The sequence below is a fragment of the Felis catus genome, chromosome F2 (assembly GCF_018350175.1).
Source record: "Felis catus isolate Fca126 chromosome F2, F.catus_Fca126_mat1.0, whole genome shotgun sequence".
In the NCBI taxonomy this organism is placed as follows: domain Eukaryota; kingdom Metazoa; phylum Chordata; class Mammalia; order Carnivora; family Felidae; genus Felis; species Felis catus.
Genome location: NC_058385.1, coordinates 44,259,853 through 44,279,194, shown reverse-complemented (window position 1 = coordinate 44,279,194; position 19,342 = coordinate 44,259,853). Strand labels below are relative to the sequence as shown.

Below are 19,342 nucleotides of genomic sequence, written 5' to 3'. Positions count from 1 at the left end.
ACTGTTAACAGACTTTGACTCAGTAACTTTCCTTTTGTGTTTTGTTCCTAAGAAAATGATCAGAAAATGCAAAGACTTACATATGAGGACATTTATCACAATACAATCAGAGTAGCCAAAAAAATTATTGAACACTTTGTGATACATACGTACGATTATCATGAAGACATTAAAATGTTTTTGATAAAGTTTAAAATGACATGTGAAAATACTCATGATTTAATGTTATACTGTATGATCTCAACTCTATAAAAATATATTCATGTGCATAAAAAGGCTGGAGGGAAATGTAGCAAGTCAGTATTAACAATGGTTATCTCTGGGTGATGACAGATCATTTCATTTTATACAACTTCATTTCTATATGATCTAGTTTTCTACAGTAAGTATATGTTACTTTTGTAGTCAGGAAAGGTATTAAAAACAAGTATGTACATTCATAATTGTGAAACTAGTTGCCATGGAAAATAGCATTAAAAAATAGAAAAAAGAACAGTGTGGGAAGTGCCCAGTAATGGAGAAGAAAATAATCAGGGAAAATTGCTGGGGACAACGTGTATAGCTTCTTATGTCTATACCCAAACATAAAATACAGCCAACAAACAAAGCCATTTTAGGCTTTCAGTATAGGGAAGTGGCCATGAGCTCACAGGTATCACTGGAATTTGGGGGAGCAAACCTATGACTATAGAGAGGACAGGCTGTATGCTCTGTGGACCATACTACATTACTATGTCTCACTCTGTTCTAGTCATATGGACTTCCTTATTGTCCCTCATCATTGCCAAGTCTCACAGTTCTTGCCTCAGGGCCTTTGCACTGGTGTTGTATTTTCCCCTGCTTCAAAAGTCTCCTCCTTCCCTCACCTCTTTCAAGTGTTTGTTCAGATTCCACTTTCTCGTGAGCCCTGTATTCTCATCTACTCTGCTCCAACAGAATGTAAGCTATTGCCCAAAAAAAACAGAAGTCTTTTGGTTCGTTTTATGTAGCATTGCATGCTTACTGTCTCCAATGGCATCTGGCACATAGTAGGTGCTTGACAAATATTTGTTGAATGAATAAACGGTTATCAGTACCACTCTTCTTTACATATAAATATTTATTCATTTTTGAGAGAGAGAGACAGAGACACAGAGACACAAAGAGAGAGAGCGTGTGTGAGTGGGGGAGGAGCAGAGAAGATGGGGGTGCGGTACAGAGGATCTGAAGTGGGCTCTATGCTGACAGCAGCGAGCCCAATGCAGAGCTTGAACTCATGAACCGTGAGATTATGACCTGAGCTTAAGTCGGATGCTCAACTGACTGAGCCACCCAGGTGCCTCAGTTATCAGTACTACTCTCAATGGAGTGTTTTGGAGGGTTTAGATGTAAACACCGCCCACTAGGAACCAACAAGGGATCACTAAGGATATAAGACAGCTCTTATATAGTTCTTCAGGCTTCTTTGGGCAGGCTGCTTAAAAAACCTCCCTCCGTGAGGATCTCAGCTCAGCAATTAACATCTTCTGGGTACAGACATTCAGCCAGTTATAGATGCAAACAATTAATTATTCTTTCATCCAGCACACGTTCCTCCATCTGGTCTATGAGGCATAGGGCCTTCATCAGCAAATCGGTCCAATGTCTGTGAAAGTACAGATAGTCCCTACCACGTTTTCCAGGCCTAGCTAGTCTACTAAGCGAAATAAAGTTATTCTGATATGACTTAGTCCTAATGACCAAGAAAATACAAGAAGCCTAATTTGTTCTTAGTTTCAAAATACAAGGAAGTCATTCTCAGCTCAGTTTAATGAACCACTTTCTAAGAGTCAGAGCCGCACAAAATGGAATGCACTGCATGGGGTGTAGTGAGTGTCCTGTCAGTAGGAGTATTTAAGTGCAGGATGGATGACAGCATGATGGGAATATTGTGAGATGGGTGGTTGGGCTAGAACTAGTTTGAACTTTCAGGTCCCCTCCGATTGAGAATCTTTGATTCATGTACAAAAATTCATCTCACAAAAGTAAGTAGCATATTACAGTAGGTTAACCATAAGTTGGCTATGAAACCTAAATTCTATACATTCTATATTTTATGCCTTGGATTCAGTATAAAATTATTTCCTTCCTCCAGGTTTCACTTTTAAAGCAAGTATAAATATTCATGTAGTACTTTCCTCTATGCAAAGCATTCCTACTTGAAAAAGGATGGAAATGCCAACCAAGTTATCAATGGAGTCTAAAAAATAATGACTATAATGATCTCAAAGTCAGCAAATAATAAATAGCAACATGCTATTATATGTTACAAATGTCTACAATTACCTTTACTCACTAGAACAGGTATTAGATGATTAAGCATGAGACTTGAAACCCCCAGTCTCCTTGATACCAAAGACATGAATCCCTGTCCAGTGGACTGAAGTCTTCTATCTTTCTCAGGAAAAGACCCTGAACGTCTGAGAATGTTCTCGTGCCTGGCTCAGTAGTAGTGGTTTCAGATCAGACCTTAAAAAGTCTTGCCATAATATGATCTAGCAATTTGGAAGCAGGGATTTGAACAGATACTTGTACGTTCATGTTCATAGCATCATTACTCACTAGGGCCAAAAGGTGGAAACCACCCACGTGTCTACTGACAGATGAATGGGTAAACAAAATGTGATGTATACATACAATGGAATATTATTCAGCCTTAAAGAAGAAGGAAATTCTGACAGTGATGGCAGTGATGGTTGCATAACAACACATAACAACACGAATGTTCTTCATGTCACTGAACTCTACACTTTAAAATGGTTACAGTGGTAAATTTTATATTACGTCTATTTTCCCACAGTGAAAAAAAGTCTTGGCAATATTTTGCAAAGTAACCATACCTGCATGTTTCCACTCTTCTCCCTTCTACAAAATATTCAGATAGACTTGGATAGGTTGCTTTAGGGGAAAGAACTGATATAAAAGTGGTGCTTTTGGGGGGCACCTGGGTGTCTCAGTCAGTTAAGCGTCTGACTTCGGCTCAGGTCATGATCTCACGGGCCGTGATTTCGAGCCCCGCGTCGGGCTGTGTGCTGACAGCTCAGAGCCTGGAGCCTGCTTGGGATTCTGTGTCTCCCTCTCTCTCTGCCCCTCCTCTGCTCACCCTCTCTCAAAAATAAATAAACATTAAAAAAATTTTTTTAAGTGGTGCTTTTTGAATACTTACATATTTTAAATTATACTCTTTGTTCAGGAACATAAGGCTCTATTATATACACTTTGGTTTAATCATAAATTAATCACGTTTGGTATATTACATTGACAGTCTACATTTTCAGACAATAATTACACTTACTAATTGGGTTAGCCTTCAAATATACTTTTGGTTAAAAATAGAGACGAAATTTAAGGAACTGAGTATCTTTTGTTTTATTTCATTTTTTTTGCAAGTTTACGAGAAGTGGAAAAAATGTTTTAAAAAAACCTCTCAACACCACAGCAGCAGCCAGGCCGACTTGGCTGGAAGCTGATGTGATGTCTCATTAATTACTAACAGGATGACTGTCTTGATTCTGAGTTTCCACCTCCATCCTGTTTCTGTCTTTTTAACTGGCCCCTATTTCACAGTTCTTGTCCCTCACAGATGTGGGGTGCTCCCAAGGGTCTCCATTCTTCCTGCTGGGCTTCACTTTATTTCCCACTCTCGCAGCTTTCCAAGAAAGCCGGGCGGGGGGGGGGGTCTCCTTCCTCCTGGCAGTAGCCTTTCCAGGTCTAGTTCTCACCCTGCCCCCAAGCATGATAGGAAGGGGGTCCTTTTTCTAGGGGACACATCTCCTGGATGCTGCCCACCCAGACCCCTCTGAGTACCCAGCCCTGCCTACTTCTGAGTCTCGACTCCGACAGGGTCCAGAGACACGCTGGAATTGCTGGGCTCCGTGCCTCACTGGCGAGGCCCCCCAGCTGGACCAGTCCTCCCCTGCCTCCCAGCCAGACCTCTTCTCCCAGTGCGCCTGAGCTTCCGTGTTGACTGGAGGGTCTCCTTGCCTGCATCATCCTGGGGCCTGTAATTCTCCGCATCCCCAGGGATTCTGGGATAGGAGACATACTGAGCCACAGGATGGGGGTGATGGCGAGCCTCTGGGAACTGGGGGTGGGGGTGGGAATCGGGGGGTCTCAGGCAGGGAAGGAGTTTTGAGGAGGCAGGAGGCAGACTGGATAGGACGCGTGTTTTCCTCCAGGTCTCATCCCAGTGGAAGCCTGGGGCCAAGTCTTGAATTTTTTATGCACTATTAAACTTAGCTCGGGCATGTGGTATATGCTCAATAAATACCAATTTAAAGTCGTTGAAGGCAGTATCATGCCTTAAAAGAACTTGCTCAGCACCAGACAATTTGCTAAATGGTTTATATGGATTACCCCATTTAGTTTTCAAGACAACGCTATGAAGCAGGCAGTATTATGATCCCCTATTACAGTTGAGGGAACTGAAGCACAAATCAATTGCCCAAGGCCAGCCAGTGAAAAAGCAAAAGAGCTAGAATTTGCTCTGAGGCCGAGACTGCCCTTGGCAGCACATGGCCTCCTCTCTGAGGAACAGACCAACCCGTCAACCTGGCAACCACCTTCCCAGCTGTTACCACAGCCCGGGTTGTTGATTTACGGTTCAGAATGTTCAGAAGGGAAGGGAGACCAGGACCAGAGGAGGCCACTCATCACCCGCTTCTTCTCCCAATAAGCCGCATGCCAGTCGTGTGCCAGGTGTGGGCCTGAGCCTGTCTGGCTTGTATCTTGGCACATCTTTCCTCCTCCCGTCCACCCTGGTCTCAGCCTTCTTTGCCCGGTGAATAAATGACAGCTCTGCCTTCAAGATTCAGCCAAAATATCACCTCCTCCAGGAAGGCCTTCGCCTTGTCCATTGTTACTGGCACATGGTTAGGGCTCCAGAAATGCATATTTTGACTGGCCGTGTTCCTTGCAATTCCAGGCTCCACCCTTGTCTCCAGCTCCGGCGTTTCTAAGCTATTGATATTTCGGGTTGAAGAGCAAGCTTAGGTTTCAGGAGTTTTGTGGGGGTGCTTTTTAAAAAACTGTCCACGTATATCCTGCTTTCCATAATCAATGTGTTTTGGAAAGGCGGTGGGTACATGAACTTTTTATGAATTGAAATCCTATTTTCTCCTTGATGTATGTTTCGGAGATTACGTACACTAACCTGGTATTCAGCTGCACTTTTTAAAAATGCTGGGCCCTAATCCTTTAAAAACAACCTTCTCTTGGGGCGCCTCGGTGGCGCAGTCGGTTAAGCGTCCGACTTCAGCCAGGTCACGATCTCTCGGTCCGTGAGTTCGAGCCCCGCGTCGGGCTCTGGGCTGATGGCTCAGAGCCTGGAGCCTGTTTCCGATTCTGTGTCTCCCTCTCTCTCTGCCCCTCCCCCGTTCATGCTCTGTCTCTGTCCCAAAAATAAATAAACGTTGAAAAAAAAATTAAAAAAAAATAAAAATAAATAAAAAAATAAAAACAACCTTCTCTCAAGTGAACCCCTCAACAGGATGATCGCCCATACATAATCCCTTAAGTACTCTGACATACCTTTACATGTAAAAGAACGCTTTTGGAATCCTTTCGCAAAACATCTCTAGTTTGTAAGTTCTTATGGTCAGATGTGGGGAGCTCAAGTGAATTCTGACCTGTATGCGTGTAGTTAAAATCAAATAGAACTAAATATATCAAACAAAAGAACGAGCAGTTCTCTGGAAACCACCCTCCACCCGCCCCTCCCCCACCCCGAAGCAACCACATTCAACTCCTTCAGGCTCAGCGATTTTCTTATGTGGAGGCAGAGCTGAAGCCCACAAGCCACAGAGCTTCAGTGAAAGTATTTTTTATGCTCTGTTAATACTGATGGGCACAGCCCGGCTGAGCCAGCATGAAGTCAGATGGTCTCATCGTCAGCACGTTCAGCAGATGCTGGAAGAACATTCCCACGTGTGGTCTCCAATGAAAGACACCTCTGTCAAATGCCTTGAAGGGTGATATTGAGACAGGGTGGACTACGGTCCTAGGACAAGTGACGAAAGGCCTGACAGAGGAAGAATGGGGCAGAAGTCATCAGACTCCGCAGCACATCATCTTGTGCCACGATATGCTTGGGAGAATTCCCCGGCCACGGTGCCCACAGCAATAGCAGGAAAGAAAGTTTTTGTTGTTGAATCACTGTGCTATGCACCTGAAACTAATGTAACACTATGGTAACTACACGGGAATTAAAAGTAAGTCAATAAGTAAGTAAATAAAATGTGCGAGCCAAAAACTGTCAAACACACACACAAACTCTTTTTGTAGGTAACTTACTTGCACATGTTTTTTTATCTGGGTTAAGAGCAAATCCTTTAGGGCACCGGCAAAAGTAGGAGCCGTCAGCATTCACACACTCGTGTTCGCATCCGTGGTTTTCCGAGGCACAGTAGTCCACGGCTGTAAATATGAAAACACAGAGTTGAAGGAGACACACAGACAGGAAAGGGAATAATAGTATGGAATGGAAATAACAGCATACTTATAACAAATATCAACGAGGATTAAGATGGTTGTCCCAAAAAAGTGCGTATGAATAAATATGATTCCCAGGCACCCTTCCCGCGACCACCCAAAACATAATCAGGGGTCTAGATCAGCAATTTACTTCAGAAGATAAACTAAAGAGGGGCGCCTGGGTGGTTCAGTCGGTTGAGCATCCGACTTCAGTTCAGGTCATGATCTCACGGTTGGTGAATTCAAGCCTTGCATCGGGCTCTGTGCTGACAGCTCAGAGCTTGAAACCTGCTTCTGCTTCTGTGTCTCCCTCTGTCTCTGCTCCTCCCTCACTCGAGCTCTGTCTCTCTCTCAAAAATAAATAAACATTAAAAAATTAAAAAAAAATACAGGTATAAAGAAGATAAACTAAAGAACACATGACCAATTGTATTTAAAAGTTAAAGAAATGCAGGGTGCCTGGGTGGCTCAGTTGGTTGAGCATCCGACTTCAGCTCAGGTCATGATCTCACAGTTCATGAGTTCGAGCCCTGAGTCAGGCTCTGTGCTGACAACTCAGAGCCTGGAGCCTGTTTCAGATTCTGTGTCTCCCTCTCTCTCTGCCCCTCCCCCGCTCATGCTCAGTCTCTCTCTCAAAAATAAAGATTTAAAAAAAATTATTAAAGTTTAAGAAATGCAAATCAAAACAATCACAAAGCCTACGACACTAATAACTATCAAACTGCAAAAATAAAGAAGGGATAAAGCCCGATGGTGGCAAGGCAACATGGAAACAGAGTCAGGGCTGGTGGCATTATAAATTGACAAAAAATCCTCTTGGAAGGACGTTTGACAGTGTTCACTGTGGAAATGTGACCCAAAGAAATAACTGATAAAAGGGAGAAATTAAGCATATGAAATAAGCTATTTATAGCAGCATTATTTAGAGTGACAAAAAAATCTGGAAAATAAGATGGACATTCAATAATGGTAAATGGCTTAGTAATTTATAAAAAATGCCTTGTCCTATTTGTCATTAAACCTACAAATGTTGAAACCAATTTGACAATAAACTTCATATATTGAAAAAAAATAAAATAAAATAAAATTACTAACAAATTAAAAAAAAAATCTACAAATGTTTACTGAACACCTTACTGCCGGCCTGGCCCTGTTTTAGGTGCTAAGGATAGAGCAAATAACAAAACAAATAAAAATTCCAGGCCTCGGGGCGCCTGGGTGGCGCAGTCGGTTAAGCGTCCGACTTCAGCCAGGTCATGATCTCGCGGTCCGTGAGTTCGAGACCCGCGTCGGGCTCTGGGCTGATGGCTCAGAGCCTGGAGCCTGTTTCTGATTCTGTGTCTCCCTCTCTCTCTGCCCCTCCCCTGTTCATGCTCTGTCTCTCTCTGTCCCCAAAATAAATAAACGTTGAAAAAAAAATTAAAAAAAAAAATTCCAGGCCTCAAGGAACTTACATTTGGATAGTGGTGGTGGTGGACAAAAAATACAATAAGTAAATAAGATAGGCTTGCAGAAGGTGGAGAGAGTATCCTGGGGAAAAATAAAGCGGGGAAAAGCCGCAGCCACCATGGGGAGGCTAGAAGGATGGTAGAGGGTGACCGAAGTGGTCAGGAAAGGCATCATAAGAAGGCGGCCGTTGGGCAGAGTCCTAAATGAGGGTCTGAGGGTTGAGCCAAGCAGATAATGGGGAGTAAGCATCTGAGCAAAAGAAACAGCAAATGCAAAGGCTGCCAGGTGGGAATATGCCTGGTGTGCTGCAGGACAAGCAGGGAGGCCAGGGTGGCTGGAGCAGAGACAGGTGGGAGAGGAGAATGAGTGCACGTCAGGAGGGACTGAGGCCACTACGAGGACTTCGGCTTTCACTCTCATTGAGGAGGGAGTCATTGGAAGGTTCCGAACAAAGGAATCGAGACTAGATGATAGAGAGCAAATGTGACAGTAGAAAACCAGTTAGAAGCCTAGCACAATAATCCCAGTGGGCAATGGTGGAGGGTTCAACCACGTTGGTGCAGGACGGAGGTGGGGGCGGGGGGGAGACAGGGGAGCGGTGTTCTGGTTAAACGTGTCCCCCAAAAGAATGAGGGAGTCCTACCCCCAGTACCTGTGAATGTGATCTTATTTGGAAATAGGGTCTTTGCTGATACAGTCAAGTTGCGATGAGGTCATATGGGTGGGCCCTAATCCGATACAACTGGTGTCCTTATAGGAAGAGGAGAATGCCACGTGAAGACACAGACATACAGGGAGACCACCATGTGAGGACAGAGGCTGGAGGGATGTGGCTTCGGCCTGAGGAACACCAAGGGTCAACAGCCACCTCCAGAAACAAGGAAGGACTCTCCCCTACAAGTTCCAGTGGGAACATGGCCCTGCCAGCACCTCAATTTTGAACTTCTAGCCCCAGAACTAGGAGGTACCACATTTCTGTTGGCGTAAGTCACCCAGTTTGTGGTCGTTGTGATGGCAGCCCTAGGAAGCTAATACACCAGGTATGAGTTGAGGTGGGGCCAGTGGGGGTCCTGCCGGAATAGAGGCGAGCCAGGAGGAAGAAAGAAGGATTGAGGCTGACTTGGGGGATCTGGCATGAGGGCGGAGTGGCTGTAAACTGACGGCGGGGCCGGGGTGGGGGGTCAGGAGCACAGGTGCACTGGGTTTTGTGGGAGGAGATTCGGGCATTAGGCAGTTGTTAACATTATAATCCTAACATAATTGTAAATAGGAAGACAGACAAAATGTGGTGAAAAAAGTAGATCTCAAAACTGAATATTTACAGAGGTGACACCCAGGTAAAACAGAGCTCCAAAGGCATGCCTGAAGCCTGGGAATTAGAAATAAGAATTCTTGCTGTGTCAAGGTGGTGGGATTATGGATGATTTGTTTCTCCTTTAAAAAACATTTCCCTCTATCACTTTTAGGATATTCTGACATCAGAAACTTGGAAATAATAAAAAGGAAATGGAATCTGCAATTAATACACATGTGTGACTTGAAAAACAAAACCCTGCGCTGCTAGGGCAAGGACATACTTAACCCAGCGATCAAAAGATGCAAAGGGTAGGGGCGCCTGGGTGGCTCAGTGAGTTGAGTGTCTGACATCGGTTCAGGTCATGATCTCACGGTTTGTGGGTTGGAGCCCCACGTCAGGCTCTGTGCTGACACCTCAGAGCCTGGAGCCTGCTTTGGATTCTGTGACTCCTTCTCTCTCTGCCCCTCCCCTGCTCATGCTCTGTCTCTCAAAAATAAATAAATGTTATGGAAACCAATTTGACAATAAATTATATTAAAAATAAATAAATAACTTAAAAAATTTTTTAAAGATGCAAAGGGAAAATCTACAGTTTTTTTAAAATGTTTTTATTTATTTTTGAGACAGAGAGAGACAGAGCATGAGCAGGGGAGGGGCAGAAAGACAGGGAGACACAGAATCGGAAGCAGGCTCCAGGCTCTGAGCTGTCAGCACAGAGCCCGATGCGGGGCTTGAACTCACAGAGTGTGAGATCATGACCTGAACTGAAGTCAGACGCTTAACCGACTGAGCCACACAGGCACCCCAAAGTCTACAGTTTTAAAGGGTAATAACCTGCGTTTTGTTTATTCCTTTGCTTCCAGGCTTCATTAACTCTCTGTCTAAAGTATCATTTTTGTGACTTCACCTCCCCAAAGAGTTCTAACAGAGCCTAATAATGGAGGGTTTAATACACAAGTCATTGTGGGAACAGGACATTCACATAGTTACAGGATCTGCATGTCATGGGATGTTAGCCAGTGGCTGGAGTTGAGTCAAAGCATAAACATTGCCATAGCACCAAATCCTTCTAAAAGTTAATAGCTCATCATTCAAGAACCATTGTCATATTAAGCAAAGAATTGCAGAAACGGAGGACACAGAGATCAAGGACACCAAGCCCTGGCACGTGCCCGGCTCTGTGTCACAGAATCGGGCCATGCAGTGGCCCGCACTGACCTGTGTTGGCAGTAGGCACTTCCCACCTCCAGCCTCCACATGTTGGGCCTCATCTTAAGAATCTCCCAACCCCTGATATGGGTATCTGCCATCAGTCAGCCCATGCCATCTCAGGCCACCTACATTTTAGTGATCCCCCCAAAGAGAAGAGATGTTGATCTGACTTCCAAGTTCTGACTTCCAAGGTCCGGGAAATTGACAATACTACAATGAGGAGTGAGCTGGTCTCTGTACCTGAAGGCAGGAGCTCAGATTCTCCCTCTCTCTTGAAACTTCCTCTGTATGTACCATGCGGGTGTAATTTCTGAGTCCAGCCATCTATGTCCCTCAGAAGAACTCCTGAGTATGCTGGCCCCATATTAGACTGAGGACAGGTTGGAGGCTTTGCTTAGGCCTAAAATCTGAGCCTTATACTCCAAACTTGCCTTTTTCCAGAATGCTCTAGAACATCCAGGGGTGGATCAGGGGTTAATAAAGTTGCAGATGAGCTGTTTTAACTGACCTCCACTTAACCAATCCCTAATCCATCAATGCTTTTCATTCCTTCTGAAAATATAGGACCTGATGCCCAGAGCACACTAAATATGCATGTGTGCTCTCTCTCTCTCAAAATTAAATAAACTTAAAAAAAAATCTTAAAAAAATTTATAAGGATTCTGCTCTTAGATTGCTTTATAGAAGTCTTCAAATCCTTGCTGCAATTTAAAGAAAGCAAAATTGAAAATCATGGAGCATACATTACGGGGATGTTTTATGCAAGAAAAAAATTTTAAATCATGCATTCAACAAATGAACTTAAATTAGTAATTTTTAAAGGTGTAAGTAAAGGTGATTATTATTAAAAGTACATTCATATGTTTTATTAAAAAAAATTTTTTTTCAACGTTTATTTATTTTTGGGACAGAGAGAGACAGAGCATGAACAGGGGAGGGGCAGACAGAGAGGGAGACACAGAATCAGAAACAGGCTCCAGGCTCTGAGCCATCAGCCCAGAGCCCGACGCGGGGCTCGAACTCACGGACCGCGAGATCGTGACCTGGCTGAAGTCGGACGCTTAACCGACTGCGCCACCCAGGCGCCCCTTTATGTTTTAAATGAAAATAAAAAGGTTAAGGTAAGTTTGGATATGCAGTTTTTACTGATTCCACTCTTTGAAAAATACCTTCCGTCTCTCAGCCAACCACAGGCCCAATCTCACAGAGTAAGAAGGCTTCTCCTGGACTTTGATTCTCTTGCTGGTTTTGTTTTTTTATGTGCTCAGTAATACGGGGAACTGAAGGGGTGAGGAGAGATTGGCAGGGCGGGATTTAAGCATTCCTGGGTCTTAAGACCCTGGACTGTAAAACCCCAAGGTGTCAAATCCCACCTTGATTTGAGGGCCACTCTCTACCTTACTGCCAGGCTGCTGGGCACAGCAGCGGAGGCCATCAGTACAACATTACATGTCGGGGAGCCTGCTTCCAGGCACGTGAACCTAAAAGCTTTTTAAGACCAAGAGAGATCCAGTCCATTCAACTCTGACATCCTTTGCCACACATTTTGGGTTCTTTGCATAACTTCCTTGGTTGCAAAACTGTACTTGTAACAAGAGAGGCCAAGTTTAGGGAGATGTATGGATGTGCTCTATGTGTGTAACTCAGAAATGCTTCTGTTGTTCCAAGTCCTCATCTCCTTCAATAAAATCCTTTCTCAGTTATTTGCCTGACATATCTATGCTCTCATTTATAAGCAGAAAGGGTAATTCCCTGGCTGTAGGGAATTGGACCCTCCAGATCACAAAGTGTTAAAATCTCAGGGTTAGAAGCCAGTCATGCCACATTCAGTCTCTGCCTAATATGTGCAAAATCACTCAGCTGTGTCCAAGGATAAACGATACTTTGGTGCAAGGTAATGAAGCCTAAGATCAATGGTCTCTGATTTACAATGTGGTCACAATCCAAAGTTGCCTCAGTGGGGATCAGTCTGCAAGGGGATGGCATTAGTAGAAATAGGATATTTCAAAGAGGAGCATTTGGGCTTTAAAGCTTGTTGATGACAGAGTAAGAAAAACCAAGTTCATCATTAGAGAAATTGGAGAAGCAGTTGACTTGCTGAGTATAACAGAAGATAACACATATAGAGTCAGATTCACAAAACCTCTCCCACCAGGGCACAACTGGATTTCTCTATGCAGGATCTCGAAACCTGGACAAAGTTTCTTATCCATTTTGATAACAACAGGGAAATATTCTGAGCTGAATTGTCTTCTCCACCCTAAATTTGTACCTTTAAGTCCTGTTCCCAGTCAGGCTGTGGCTGTATTTGGAGACAGGATCTTTAAAGAAGTGATTCGATTAGGATGAGGCCATTTGGGTGGGCCCTAATCCAATCTGACTGATGTCCTTACAAGAGGAAGAGATATGGACACACAGAGGACCCAGGTATGCATATTCACAGAGGAAAGACCACATACAGAGACAGCAAGGGAGTGGCCTTCTACAAGCCAAGGAGAAAGACAAGCCTGCTGACACCTTGACTTTGGAAACAGCCTCCAGAACGGTGAGAAAAGAAATCTCTAATGTTAAAGCCACTTGGTCTACGGTTTTGTTACAGAAGCCTTAGGAAACCAGTATAGGGACAAATCCAATACTTAATGTCTTGAAATGGGGGAGGTCAAGCTCCAAACATGAGCAGTTACCTGATGAACTAAAAACCTGACATTTCAATATAAAGATGGATCCTCCCACACTTGTCCCCCACTTAATTATCAACAATCCCCTCCTTACTGAGGGCAATTGGTAGAGGAGAATCTAGTGGAAAAAAATATCTCTGAAGGCAGCAGTAACGCTGTGCTAAATCCCCAAGCTATGTGCCACCATAGTTCTGAGTATGGGCCTCAGGATGATTTCTTTTTCTTCCAAGATTTTATTTTCATTCAAGTTAGTTAACACATAGTGTAGTATTGGTTTTAGGAGTAGAATTCAGTGGTTCATCACTTACATATATCACCCAGGGCTCATCCCAACAAGTGGCCTCCTTAATGTCCATCACCCATTTAGCTCATCCCCCTACCCAACACCCCTCCATCGCCCCTCAGTTTGTCCTCTAGAGTCTCTTGGGGCGCCTGGGTGGCTCAGTAGGTTAAGCATCAGACTTAGGCTCAGGTCACGATCTTGTCATGGTTCATGAGTTCGAGCCCTGCATCAGGCTCTGTGCTGACAGGTCAGAGCCTGGATCCTGCTTCAGATTCTGTGTGTGTGTGTCTCTCTCTCTGCCCCTCCCCCGCTCACACCCTGTCTCTCTCTCTCTCCAAAATAAATAAACATTAAAAAAAATAAAAATAAAAAAGCACAAATTCTTTAAAAAAAGAGACAGTCTCTTATGGTTTGCTTCCCTCTCTGTTTTTATCTTGTTTTATTTTTCTTTCCCTTCCCCTATGTTCACCTGTTTTGTTTCTTAAATTCCACATATTAGTGAAATCATATGGTATTTGTCTTTCTCTGACTTATTTCGCTTAGCATGATACACTCTAGTTCTGTTCGTGTCATTGCAAATGGCATACACCTGACGTACTATTAAATGCAAGCATTCATAAGACAAAAATTTATAAAGGATATAGAAATTCAGACTTAGCTAATGTTTATCGGTTGCCCATGTAGCAGACAATATAATGATAGTAATAATATTCACAAACACAGCACTGTCCCAATGCCTTACACATATTAACTCAGCCCTCACAACAATCCTTTGAAATAGGTATTATTGTTATCCTCAATTTACAGATAAAGTCAAACAGAGACAGGTCTTAAGAGATTTACAAAATGTGGTAACAACAGTACCTACTTCATAGGGTTGTTGTAATTCTACATAAAGTATTTCAATGACTTAGTAACATTCAATAAATGTAGATTATATTTTTATTGCCCTGCATCTTTATTCAGATACCATTGAATTTGGGGGTTATAGGATACTTTAATGCCATTCATTTGTTCCACAACCATTTATTAATTACTATACAATCAGGCATTATGCTAAACCCTGGATGGTGACGACAAGCAAATACTATACATAAGACATCTTAGAAGAAAGGCAGAAAGGAGAAGCCAAGCTTTTAGCAGTGATTACTTCCAGAAAGTAAAAGTGGGGAGGAATGACTTTCAGGTTTTGACTTTATACACATCTATACTCCGACAATTTTTTAATATGCAAAAATTGATTTTGTAATTTAAAAATCAATCAAGGGGACAAGATTTTTTTTAAAATACACGAGTGCTTGAGATTGTGATCAATCGCTCAGCCTCAGTCAATGCACTGAGACATACCGCAAGTCTACTCTGAAAGATGAAAAGTACGATCATTGACTTCTATCCCCAAGGGTTTACAATCTGTTTAGGCAGATAAGATGCAAACAGGACCAAAGTTATCCCCAAAGACAAGGCAGTGGGTAAACACCAGAGGTAAACAAGCACAGCAGGAAATTCACCCTTAAAGATAGAGATAAGTGGTCTCTGAAAAATGCTGTTTTGGGTGGAAATTAACACAGCTTTAGTGGTAGCTGATGGATTACAAATACAGGGAACTCAATACAAAAAAGGACCTTAGTTGGGAATCTACTCTCAATCACCTGAATGTGGAAATAAATTCAGTCCTGTCCAGAGTGAAATGAGCAGTTAGGGAAATGGGACTTCGACACTGGAATTTAATGTTCTACTAACTCCGAAGTGTGGAAATGCTGCCTGAGTCTGGCTACGAATTGAATTTTCATGCAGGTCATAGTCATACTTCTGGGATGAGTCAAAGTACTAGAACCTCAGCTTTGAAGATGCTGAAACCGAAAACAATTGTATCCATTCACCCGTAGCTGGATGTGGTGAATTTCTAGCACATCTTTAAATAAATAGTTTAGGCTCACTGCCCCCACTGTCTTACCACCTACCCCTTCTCCTGAAATCTGCCCTTTATCCCTCCCCTCTTGATCATCATCAGTGGGCTCCTGGTCATCTTTGTGTCCCTAACGCCCAGAAGAGGGCCTGGCAGAGAGTTAGGAAATATTTGCTGAGATGAATCAGTGACTCAACTCAACGGCTTTTCCCCTAAGTTCTGTTCCCTTTGGCCTCGCTGGAGCATGACATTAATATTGCCGTGGCTTAGAAATTCTCTTTCTCATCTTATCCCATGACTTTTGATTTTCTTACCCACCTCTCCCACTCCCACCCCTGCCCCCAACCTCAGGCTGTTCCTTCAGGGATATTTTTCCTGCCCTACTTGTCCCCCCTGTTCCCTACATGTGGCTCAGGCCAGCAAAGTTCAGGCCTTCACTCTCTCCTCACTCCATACTTCATGACGGCCAGGAAATGAAGATGATGATGATGATATATGCTATCATAGTAATAACTGTCTCGCGTGTATGAGAGACTTTACTCGTTACCTTATTTAATCCCGCAAAACACTATGATGTAGGTATTATTACTCTACGATATGGGTGAGAAAACCGAGGCTCAGAAATGCAATGACCCATGCCCAGCCAGCAGCAGACTGGGGTTTGAGCCCAGTAAGACCTGGGCTCACAACACACAACACACACACACAAATAAATGTTTAAAGTAAAAAATAAGTAGAAATTAAAATTCAGAAAGAAATGGACTGAGCTGCTTCCCGGCTACATCGATGGCTCTACCCATCTCTCCTCACATGGTGCTCCTTTCTTCTCCCTCTTGACACATCCTTGTCGGGGTCCCACCACAACTTCATACTCACCTGGTCTAAAACTACTCATTCTCTTTCAGAGTCATGGAAGCTCAAACTCAAGTGAAAGCACTTTTGAGTTTTCCTCCTCCCCTTTATTTACAGCCTCTCTTCATCTCTACTCCTTCCCTCTCCATTTCTTCAGTCACCACTCAAACCCCGGCCCTTGTCACCTCTCCCCTGAAGGCTGCCAGAGTCTCCTAACTGGTCTTTCCATCCCTCACCATCTTCCTTCTGGAATCTATCCTGCCGTGCACCACAAGGAGATTAAGTTTCCTAAAATGAGGCTTTGCATTTGCCATTCCCAACTAGAAACCTGTCAGTGTCTCCTTTCCAGAGATGAAGCCCAGACTCTTCAGCCTGATTTTCAAAGCCCTGAACACTATGGTTCCACCTGGTATCTTCATCTTCTACTTCACAGCTGTAGGAATTCTCTGCTTCAGCAGAGCTGGTCTCTTCCATTGTTTAAGTCAGACTGGTCTTAACTAGGGTGATCCTATCATTTATCACCCAAAATAGAACCCCTTTGAAAGTGAAAGGGAGGGCTATTGAGAATTGAGCCAACAAGGCATAAACTGGGATCGTCCTGGATTAACTGGGATTTATGGTCCCCATATTCTTAAACGTTCCCATCTACATACGGGCCACCCAAACTAGCAGCTGATGGAATGCTTCCATAGTCCTTACCAGCCTTTGCTTCCCTAAATTTCCTGTCTAAGTCTGACACCCGGGGTCTTCATCTTTGACAAGCCCCTTCAGACTGATATCTTCAGGTCAGGTTGCCTGTTAAGCTTTCAGTGTGGCATTCCTGTGACAGTCTCCCCCTCCTCCACCGGCTCCCAGGAGCAAGGCCTGCCCCTCCCAATGACCACTGCTGTCCCCACACCATTACTGCCCTCAATGTCTCCCCTTGCCCTGGACACTTGTCCAATGGCTACCCTTCCTGCATTGCCCAGATGTCCCCCCATGCTAGCCGTCATAACGACCCTCTTCTCTGACCTTCTGTAGCCTCTATTACCGTCACCACTTGTTATGCACTCAGCATAAACCCATCAGAAGCACTTGACCTTCTGAAAATTTGTAACATATCCCTAACCAAGGAAACTGGCAACAATGGCCCACCAGCACGTAATCATCTCACTCCCAGCCCCCAACAGGTGCTTGGTTGGGGAGGAGGATGACAGGAATATCTGGTGGATGACTCCTGGATCACACACAGTCTCTCCCCATTTGCCCATTCTTCTGCCTTGATGCCCCCCCCCCCCAAGGAAAGGCATTCTACATACACTCAGCAGCAGAGAAATGCCCATCTCTGATAAACACAGTCCACAACAGCTCCCTGGCAACCATAGCATCTACTCTCATGCTTGTTGCTCTTCAGCAAATGTCAAACCCCCAAAGTTACAGCAAAACCCTTAGAGACACAAAGGTCCTCTAATACACAGGGATGATTAGGCAATTATTTGCCAATACTCAGAAAACTGGGTTCCTCACCACCCTCCAGTTTCCCAAGGGCCAGGGCAGGCCTCCTGCCCCAGCCATGGCCCCTACTGCCCGCCCCCCTGCCGCCTCCACCCCATCACTCACACATGTTCTGGGCCTTCCCTGCTCCTTCCCTCACCCAATTAAGCAGTCACCCTCACCCCTTTTCCTGAAGCTTATCCCCTGGCCTTATCCCCAATGGCCTGATTTCCTTCTGACCCAATAGCACCCAAAGTTCTACCCATTTAACAACTGGTGAGGGAAAAAATATAGGTTAAACAAAATAAATAGTATGACTTCATTTTGTTAAGCATTAACAAAATGTTTTGAATTAGATATTTGTATGGGGGAAAGTCCAGCAGATAATACAACAAACGATTAGCAGGGATTTTCTCATGTGTTTAATCCTCATCCTCAACGAAAGTATGTTGCTTGCAGAATACAAATGAATGAAGCAAAAATAGTAGGAGTTGGTGTTTACATGTCGGCTTCTTTGTTGCCCGTGCTAGTGGATGTGGTGCCTTGCCACCTATCGCTGTCCCCACCAGCAGATTAAGAAAAAAATAAACGGGGGCGCCTGGGTGGCTCAGTCGGTTGAGCGTCCGACTTCGGCTCAGGTCATGATCTTGTGGTCTATGAGTTCGAGCCCCGCATCGGGCTCTGTGCTGACAGCTCAGAGCCTGAAGCCTGCTTCGGGTTCTGTGTCTCCCTCTCTCTCTGTCCCTCCCCTGCTCGTGCTCTGTCTCTCTGTCAAAAATAAATAAACATTTTAAAAAAATGAAAAGAAAAAAGAAAAAAATAAACAGAACCGCTTCGGAGACCAATTCCATCTGTGACGAGTGGAGTTTTCATTCCCATCAGTGTGTACAAACAAGCAAGCAAACCCATTCTATCCTCACCTGCGAAGAACAGGACACCCATGTTTTTGCTTTGTTGCTTTTTCCTTCCACATCCTTAGCTAAGTATCAAAGTGTGCTGGAAAATGTCAATTCTATGTGCAAAATAATAATCATTCACTATGGGAAGGAAGACATACGAGGCCCCTGAAAACCATGGGGTGTGGGCAGAAGAGAAAACGCAGGATTTAGAGTCAGAAAAATGCAGGTTCCAGGTCTGGTGTGAGTCGAGCCCTTTCCCTTCCTTTGCCTCCAGATTTTTTGCCTCCTAAGTACTGAGTTCAGTTAATGGAACACCTACTGTTTGCCGGCACTGTTTGTTGGAGGAAGGACGAAAGAGACCATGCGAGTTTCAGGTGTGTTGCAGACCCACTGGTCGGGGGCGTGAGGGATGTGCTGGCCCGCTCTCCAGGTGCTGAGGAGAACCATCACCCTTCACTGAAGAAATCAGATGCCACCCCACCTTTCCTACCTCCCACCAGGTCACACAATGTGGAGTTGCTCAAGTGGGAAGTCACTCACCCGATGGCAAGTTGGTGCCTGAAATTCTAAGCACTGCCCCTGAAACTTCTTCCCTGGGGTCTGCATTTGAGGCCACTGTTCCTTGCCTCTGACAATGGTGTCTTCCTGCATACAGCTGGGCTTTACACCTAGCGGCCACTTGGGACTGTCACCGAACTGCAGATCTATACTTAGGAGGAAGGCTGCCTACGTCCCTGAGGGGCCACTCAGCAAGCTCGCCCACCGGCAAGTGAGTGTGCAACACATGAGCTGTCCTGAAGTCAG

At 44.3% G+C, this 19,342-nt stretch overlaps 1 protein-coding gene across 7 annotated transcripts in view; it reads right to left on the bottom strand.

Moving 5' to 3' along the window:
* The window catches only part of MATN2 (matrilin 2), a 136,295-nt gene that overhangs the window by 42,186 nt on the left and 74,767 nt on the right, over positions 1-19,342 (bottom strand). For all 7 annotated transcript variants that reach the window (XM_045050202.1, XM_045050201.1, XM_045050199.1 and 4 more), the window contains exon 6: positions 6,310-6,432. In XM_045050202.1, the coding sequence (XP_044906137.1) occupies positions 6,310-6,432 (123 nt within the window). The remainder of the gene's footprint in view (positions 1-6,309; positions 6,433-19,342) is intronic.